This window comes from Oryzias melastigma, linkage group LG12 (assembly GCF_002922805.2).
Source record: "Oryzias melastigma strain HK-1 linkage group LG12, ASM292280v2, whole genome shotgun sequence".
Classification (NCBI taxonomy): Eukaryota; Metazoa; Chordata; class Actinopteri; order Beloniformes; family Adrianichthyidae; genus Oryzias; species Oryzias melastigma.
Genome location: NC_050523.1, coordinates 9,506,714 through 9,515,946, shown reverse-complemented (window position 1 = coordinate 9,515,946; position 9,233 = coordinate 9,506,714). Strand labels below are relative to the sequence as shown.

General features: G+C 41.4%; 1 protein-coding gene across 2 annotated transcripts in view; it reads right to left on the bottom strand.

Annotated features, from left to right (window-relative positions):
- Positions 1-6,181: 6,181 nt before the first annotated feature.
- The window catches only part of ctif (CBP80/20-dependent translation initiation factor), a 59,474-nt gene continuing 56,422 nt past the window's right edge, over positions 6,182-9,233 (bottom strand). For both annotated transcript variants that reach the window (XM_024299235.2, XM_024299236.2), the window contains one exon: positions 6,182-9,185. In XM_024299235.2, the coding sequence (XP_024155003.1) occupies positions 8,964-9,185 (222 nt within the window). In that variant the 3' untranslated portion in view covers positions 6,182-8,963. The remainder of the gene's footprint in view (positions 9,186-9,233) is intronic.

The window sequence follows — 9,233 nt, the reverse complement described above, 5'->3', positions numbered from 1 at the left end:
TTTATTTATTTTTTTACTTTATTTTTTTTACTTCGACGTCCCTTTTGGGACTCCATACATTTTAAAGATTATGCAATACTTTTTTAAAAAAAGTACAGACAATCAGGAAGTTTTAAAAGATTTCCCAGAAATCTACATTACCCTATAAAATGTGTATTTAAGCGCCAGATAAAATATGTGAATCCAAATATACTTAAAACAGAATGTGTCTTTTGGGGTGAGGAATAAACAGCAGCGCAGGAGCTGCTGCTGAGATAGAAAGGTCACGAGATCAAGCTAAAACCACTTCGTAGCCCACAGTTATTGATTTCTCCCACAGCAAAGCACACAGTCGAAACACATCTGGGGTTGCTGCTGCTGCATGCTTTAACTGTACTTTTGTTTTTGCACAATATCTGGCTTCTGTTCCCCTGTGACAACGGAATATATTCCAAAGCGCTCTCCTCCGGTTCTCCTGCTCGCTGATCAAACACAGAAACATGCACCGAGTGCAGACAGGAGGGAACGCAAAAACAACAAAGCCCCATTAGACGGCTAATGAATATGAAGCACATCCACAAGGAAATGCTTGAATTCAGGATCTGTTGCTGCTTCTGTGATTTGAATTTTGGGGGCAGCGTGTCTCTGTTGAGAGCTTTTCTTAGTTGGAACAAACTCCCTGCTCTTTTATAGTTCATCATCAAGGTCAGCCGATCTGCATCATGTTGTCCTAAAACATAAGTATTCCTTGCAGACGTTTCATCTTTTAAATCTGCTCGCTTCCTGATCAGTGTGGCTGCAGTCTGCATTAGGATGCTAGCGAGGGATTTCACTGCCTCCTTTCAGACACACTGCATCATTTTTTTGTTATTTTTTATCTAGTGATAACTGAACTCGTCTGTGTTTAGTCTGAACAACCCTCCTGCTGCGTTCCTCCGACATTTTTGGAATGGCAATCTGATAAGGCTGGACCTCAAAACAATAATATCTCTCAGTACAGCAAATAATCAGCACTTATGAAAATGAACTGTCTGAACTGCAGCGAGACAAAAACTCTGCTTTACTTTGCCATGACACCAAACTTCTGCTAAGACTTATCTGAAAAGTTAAATAATTAAAAGCATTTCTTTTAACACATTTTAACAAGTTACCATCAATTTGATTTTTATTCATACTTTACATTTAGATTTAAATCCATTACTTCTTTTTTATCCTTCAAATTTTAAATAAAAAAATGTATTTGTTCAGGAAAAGATAAACAGAACAAAGGCCAAACCTTCATTCATAAATATAATTTTTCTATTTAAAATGAACTAAAACAACAAAATACAAGAGATACTTTAATGGGAGTTCCAATAACAGTCCAAAGTGTGTCCTATGGACCAAAAATAAACATTTTCTAAAAACTGTACAATTTCTTGATTATAGTTGGCTAAATTACATTTTAAAGTCCCACTCCAACTATATTTTTTTCTATTCCCAGTGGTCTTTCTTTTAAGTATGATTATCCAGTTTTTAGCTGAAATCAAAAGATATTTTATAAGACACAATTTCTGGAGAGTAGCAGGAGCTCTTTAGAAATTTGCCTCTGGGTTGTGGTTGAGGCAGAATTTGATATCCCAGTATTCCTTTGTTTACAATCCCTCCTGCTAGCTTACAGCCGCCCACAACCCCAAGCTAACATTTTTGTGCCAAATTCCAGCTCAGACGAGCAAAATTAAGATGTTAATGGATCTATTTGTCTGCATGTGAATACATCAAAACACAAGCTTTTTCAAACTGTAGGTTTTCATCTCCCCCTGATCATACACAATTTGGATAAAGAAATATTAAGATACACTTTTATATTCTTAAATTATTTTATACACGTCCTCCATCATGAGAAAAATGCTCCAAGAACATGTTAAAAGTACAATTTACATTGGAGTGGGTCTTTAAGCTGTTGTAAACCTGTGGTAACACTGTTGTGGGACTCTTCTTTTAAACTTTTTAGCTCATTTCTAAAATGTCAAGTCTTACAAAAACTTTATAAAACTGTACAATAAAGTAACTAAGTTGGGGTGGGATTATAAAAGTTCACCTCTTTACACTCCTTTTCAAGCAATCAATCAAACTCTGCTTGACTTTAGCTTATAATTACCGGTACTTTATTTAATGAATCAAACGTGACACAAGTGTATTGTCCACAATCTATGCTTGAAATAAATTAGATACGCCAAAAATAAAAATGAAAATGTGTCACTGTTTCCAGTACAAGTGGAAACCAGATTTTGTATTCAGGGAAACTGTTTTCAAGGAGTTCAAAGTGTGGCCCGTGGGCCAAATGTGATCTCCATTCAAATTGCCACCAAATTCTTAACTAGTATCAAGAGGAACTAGAACATGCTAACAAGCTAACTGGGATTGAACGATACACAAATTTGACAAATTGACAGTAATTTTGGTAAAAAATGTATTTAGATGTACTCGTTTCTGTGAATAAATGTTCATAAATAGCTTATTTGCATTTAGCGTTTCTAGAATAGTTCAAGGAAATGCTGGCCAAATTGTTGACCCTCAATAATCTCACCAAGTCAGACCCTCTACGGGACTCCCTTTGTTTGAGTTCTCTTGAAGTCCCCCCTGTGGAAAGAGTTTGCCTGACGCAGTTTTCAGGTACATTATAAGCATATTTAAAAGTTCAAGTCAAGTATGCAAACGCTAAAGGTAAAACAGCTTGTAAATGTCTTATCGTCAAAGACAGAAGCACGCGCTGCATTTGCCCTCCCGCAGAGAACGTGACAAAACGGCTACAGTCGCGTTTCCAGAAAAGGGAGACGCGCGCTTTTCTTTCAAAACTGCAACAGTTAGGCAGCATCCTTGCCTCATTAAAGATGAATGAAAAGCGTGACGCAACTCCAGCATAAACATGCCTCTACAGTCCTTTTCTCAGACGACATCAAAGCTCATGTTGTTTGTCGACACTAGTAACGGTAGTTGTACATTTTTTGGTTTAAAAAGAAAATGTTGCAAATCTTCTTGTAAAATGTGTTATCTTTTGCAATAACTGACAAGTGATCTTAATACAATGAAAGAATTTATATATCTTGAAAGTATTTATACTCCTTGTAAAATGTTTAACTAGAAATGACTTAATCTCCTTTTATTCTTTAATTTCTAAGGAGGTTGTTGAATATCCTTCACTAAGCATTGATATGGATTTCCGTGTGAACGATGCTGCTAAATGAGGAATAGAATTGGAAGTCTGTTTGCCCTTGTGATCAAAGACATGACAAAAAAAAAATGTAAAAAGAAAAAAAAGGTCTTCCCGCAGTGCAGCACAGACACTTTCCGCACTATGACTCTGTGAAAGGGCTTTTAGCTCCCTCCCCAAACTCTCAACAGGATTTGAGTCAGAACTGAGCCACTGCGAAAAGTGAGTTTTTGTCTGTTAACTATTTCTGATGTGTGTCATCTTTGTCTTCCCGATTTTGTTAGAAATCCTGATGTCTTGGTCGGATTTCATGATGCGGTTTACTGTTGTTGGGCTCCTTGGCCCCCTAGTTAACATAAATGTGACCATTTTTTTTATCAAACCATAAAAATAGAACACCATAAGTCCTCTTCTTTGTATAGATGACTTTGCAACAGCCAAGCGGGTCTTTATGAGCTTTATGGGGAGAAGTGACGTCTTCCTTGACGTGCGCCCTTGGAACCTAGCGGTGTTTGATATAGTGAAGTCGGTTATTAAACTAATTGTGCATTTTGTGTTATAACCACCAAATTCAGCATGTATATACCTTAGGATTCCCTCTTTCGGAAAAGCACATTTTAAAATATATATAAGCGGTACAGTACAATCCAACTTTGAAACCTAGCGGTGTTTGATATACTGACGCCGGTTATGAAACTAATCGTGCATTTTGTGTTATAACCACCAAATTCTGCATGTATATACCTTAGGATTCCCTCTTTCGGAAAAGCACATTTTTAAATGTATATGTATAAGCGGTACAGTACAATCCAATTCAGTATTTTGAGTGTTTTTATTATAAAATTGGTTGAAGGTCCATAGAATGGACCAGTTAGTGCAGAGCTACTATTGAAACCCGTTGATTAGTGAAAGGCCCGACAACAACATTAAATGCTTAGTATTTACAAAGTACCAAAAGAAAAGTGGCGATAAATGAGCGGCTGCATGACCCCAATTGTTGCTGTTAGCTTCATCCTGGGTGCACCTTAACGGTCCAACCTTAAGTGGAAACGCTCACCATAAGCTTCGTTTCCACTGAGCGGTCCAGTATGCTTTAGGAAGGAGTGGTACGGTCCAGTGAATTCAGGCAAGCGTCCACGGAGCGGTCTGTTTTCACGGCGCATGTGTGGTGTAGACAGCTAGCGTGCAGCTAGTTCACCCTATAACATACCATCGCCAAGGACGGAAAGGAACGTTTGCGCTTGCTGTTGTTGGCAGGGAATTTTCAATTGAGACTCATGACTAAAAAAGTACACAGGAAACCGCAAAAACTCAAATGCTTACAAATGTTAGCTTAAATGAGCGCTAAATTGGGGCTTTCTAATGACATCATCACTTCTTGCCGATCAACGGGTGGCTACAGCGAATCCACCCTGACTGTTCCACTTTGCAATAGACCTATAACCAACGGGCTTCCAAGAGGTACGGTTTGCTAATGTTTACTGGGTCCATTTTACAATGAAAACGCTCAAAATACCGAACTGCTCAGTGGAAATGAGACCTTAATTGCCTGAACCATTCCAAGCCAGACTGTACAATTCTGATAGCTCGGTGGAAACGAGGCTTAATAGTATTCTGTAGGTACTCCTCAAATCTAAAGACTGCAATTTGTGCATTAACTACCTGTATTGTTGAGACTATAGACATTGAATATTTTTGCAACAATTGAGTGTAAGGCTGCCATCTTTACAAATGGCTGCCATTTTGAATTTTTATTGTGGCTAATGTGCTCTTCTGGAATATAGGATCCAAAGGTATATCCATGCCAAATTTGGAACTTGTTCCACAAAATGCAGGAATTCTCCTATCAACCAAACCTTCTTCACTATTGGAGCGTTTGCCTTGAGATGCAGTCATCAGAAGAGTCCAGATCCCCATAGCTTTGATGGTCATCACCATCTTCATGTTTCTATTATCTTATGGCCACATCCTCTGAGGTTTTCCACTCCACAGCATCATATGGTCAAATGTCTTGCACTGGCTGTGGTGCAGAGGTAAAGCAGTCAACCTCTGATTGGAATTTCACAGGTTCAATTCCCGCCCTACCTACCCATGTTTCGAAGTGTCCCACAGTGCTCCTGGTGGTTATGGTTGGTGCCTTTTTACAAGGTAGTAAAGCGCTATATGACTAACTAAACACCATTGGTATTTTTGATCAATTTGCACCATTGATACTGAAACTTGAAAAGGTATTTCTTGATTTGTTCACAGTCACAGAAAGCTCCTTTGTCTTAACCTGGATAGGATGATGTCAGGATAATTTAGAACTATTTGAAATGAAACAGAACTTTGGATTTTCCCATAGATTGTTAGAGTTTGCCACTTTTTGTTTTAATATAAATCTAAGTCAAGAAATATTTATTTTCTCCACAATTACTCTTTTTTGACCTCTGCAAATCTTGTCTTTTATTGCCGACACTGCTTGACCTGTGATTGAAAACCCTTTCTTTGAGGCCTCGTGTATTTTGTAGCTGCATGTTCTTCCTCTGTGATCCCTTAAGTCTGGTGTTTGTTCTCAAAGCACTGAGCTAAATGAATTGTGATGCTAATTGTCAAACAGGTCTGGCTCTGTCTTTCCTCCACTGGCTGAATTTGCTACTCGATAGGCTAACATGGTGGCGGGATTCAGCAGCATGGAAATTGAATTGTTTTGCTACTTCCTGTGCCTCCGTCTTTTGAAACTGTAGATACGAGGTTTCAGTGGAGCTTCAACCGTGAAGCCCCAAACGTGTCCAGGATAATCAGATTCAGAACCAATCTGCTCTAAAAATCCAGAAGTGAGGATTTCTTGTGTAAAGGAAGCATGCAAATGATGAGTGTCAGTAAACAAATTGTGACGCCACAATTAGTCACGTTGTTTGTTCGGTCACGGTGATTGTTTTCTTTTGTGCTATTTGAATTTGTTGAGGAAACCACGACTTCTTCCGTGCGCCTGGCGATCAAACAGACACAACATGGTTCCCTCTCGTATTCGTTTCTCTTTTCATGTTTATTTTTCATTTGCTTAAAAAACAAAAACTGACAGGTGACCCACTGCTGCCAATGGAGAGCCTGCTGCACTCGGGACTGGCGCCCTCGCTCGTCAATATTCATGAGAATATGCAAATGAAGGGGTGTCTCATTCAGCCGTCGAGTGAATCGTGTGACCCCGGCAAAAGGGTCTAAAGGGCACACAGGGTCGGGAGGCTCCAGCGACATGGGGGGGATCCCCACCTGCTCCAATCTGCTGTGAGAGCTGATCAATGGGTTTTTCAGTTACACAGTAATACAGCGCTTGCTAGCAACTTTCAGAAGTTAAAAACCCAGAATACATAAATGAGTTACATTTAATTTAAATAAAAATCTAAAAACAAGACATAAAAAAAAACACATACACACAGATGATTAGGATCCATCTCATTGGGCCAAACTTCTGCTTTGTGCTTCTACGTCACACATTTTGATTCTTGATGCAAGACAGCAAAAAAATAATACAAAACCGCCCACACAGATTTGTGGGAAACTACATGTTTTATGTAAGAAACTACTTTTTCAAAATGCAGGGAAAGGCCGACCCCTTCTCACTCAGTAACAGCTAGGTTGCACCATTCCCCTCTACAGGTTTATTTTAAATACCTCTTATGATGCTGCATTGCAGATTAAATATAAAGCTCATTTACATGGAATAAATGATTGGCATGGTTTGTCAGTATCATAGAACAAACATTAGCTGGAACAACGTATGACGCGCTCATGAGGTCAAGCGGTACGATTTTTTTCCTATCTTCATATTACACAGGTTAATTTCAAAAGCAAATTAAATACAATTCAAATCCACATTTTGCAAAATGTTCACTGCAAAGATAATATTTTCAAGCAGTACACTTATTTATCCTATATGCCATGCTCTAATTTTTTTTCCTTATCTTTAAAAGCGTTTTCCTGTGCGAAACAATAAGTTCAGTGGTTTGGTCCAACCTATCCGATTGCACAACCAAAGAGCTTCTACAAAAGAAGGATCATTGACAAGGCCACTAGTCGAGTGAAACACCTTAAAACACTTCAACCATTTTTCATAATGATCCACGAGCACCTGAAGCTACGGACACACCGGGCATGTACGTTCTTGAACGCACATTTAGTTTTGTGTTCACATTGGACAAGCAGGGAGGGGCTTCTTCTTTTTCTTCTACCGTTTACTAACACATTTTTGGTACTTACATTTGGAGGAAGCTTGGTGCGAAATCTCGCTCCAGACTTTCTCTATTGTGATAAAGTCCAAATCCAAATTCTTCCCCATACCCCTCCAATTGAAGGGGAATTTGAAGGGGTGTCCGAAATATTTTTTTTAAGGGTAGAGCAAAAAGGACTTTAAATTCTGTATCCCTTCGCTGGTAGGGCGAGCACAGAAGTTCACATTTAAATGAAATATTGACCTTTTTGAAGTTATAAAACCGATGTGTATTTCCGAGTGCTAGCAGCTTAGCTAGACGAGCCGCTTTTCTCCTTCAGAATCAACTGGAATTATCGTGTTAACAGTTGAAAAGTTACAGTAAATCAAAGAACACAAACACTGGAGCTCCGGTGTTAAAAGGTTAAATGGTATTTTGCACTTACAATCCTAGAAATTTTCATAGCTAAGTGTAAACATAAGAGTTTTGAAGCCCAAACCGTGCATTTAAACACCAACGGCGGTGTGAACGTAGCTTCAAAACGGTGCAAAACAACCTGTGCAATAAGGCCTACTGCTATGACAGCTCGTACACAAACAAACATCAAGGATGAAGGAATAAACAATCCAGACTGACAGAGCATGGACATGCACTCATTAAGAGAAGACAAAAGATTTATCAGACAGCAGTGTCTGCCTCCATTTTATAATGCCCCCTTACCCCCCTTCCACCACTGCTGGGGTTTGTGTCTCTGTGGGTAACACTGAGCTGGGGTGCCGGTGGGGTGTGTTAGGAGTGTGTCGCCTCACAGGGGCTCAGGCAGCCATCTGCCACCCTACTCTAGCCTGTCTGATCCTTATCCCAAGTCCAGCCTGGCCCAGCAGGCCTGCTGTCTCATCCCCTCAAAGGGGCTTCCTGCTGGGGGGTGGGCGTACTGAGGAGGTGGAAGATACAAAGGCGGCAGGGGAGGTGGGGGGGCTTAAGAGCTTCACTGCAGGGCCCTTTGACCTGGTCCCTGGCCCGATGGAGCAGACAGCCCAGACAGACATCAGCAGGTCTGCTGCCTCCTCCTCCTCCTCCTCCCGCCTGTGTTTTAATCAGCCGCACAGACCCCAGGGGCTCACCGAGACACAGAGGGGTGGGGGGTAGCAGTAGGAGGGCAGTGGGGGGCTTGGCAAATCAGCACGATGAAAAGACTGAAACAGAGCACCCTGACCCCCTTCCCCTCCTCCATTCATCTGGGGGTACGACTCTCGCCGTTCCCCATGGACTGGCTGCTGCCCTCTCCCCCTCTCCCCACCATGACCCCCTTTTTTTTGTTTGTTTCGTCTTTTATCCCTTAGAGTCAACAGCCGGGATTGCTCCCAGAATCTGTGTGGCTGCGCACGCCCCTGCTGGCCACACTGCAGTCCAGGTTTGCCATCTCAGCTTGAGGGGAATTATTATCGTGGTTTGGTTGTAGCAGTGGTCACCTGTATTGATCGATTTAAAAGCCTCGCGCAGCGTTAATTTATTCAGGCAAGACTACTTGGACTTTCTCGTGTCACTGGAAAGTCGCTTGTTCGGACGTTACTAGTGTTCAGCGCTGCAGCGGGAGCTGGCTAGGCGGAGGTGGTGAGCTTCTGGATGGTGCGGTTGTAGTACTGGGTGGTCAAAGCCTCCAGGGGACTCCAGCGGTGCGCGTGCAGCTCGATGACCTCCATGAGCAGAGAGCGCGTCAGCTCGGACTCAGCAGGACACAGCATCTTGTCCCTGACGGCGGCGAGGAGCTCCGTCATCATCTCTGGGAGCTGCTCCTCCAGGAGGTGGCCCATACTCTGCAGCTGGAGGGACAAAGACGGTGACGGAGGAGGGGGGGAGACGTTAGGGAC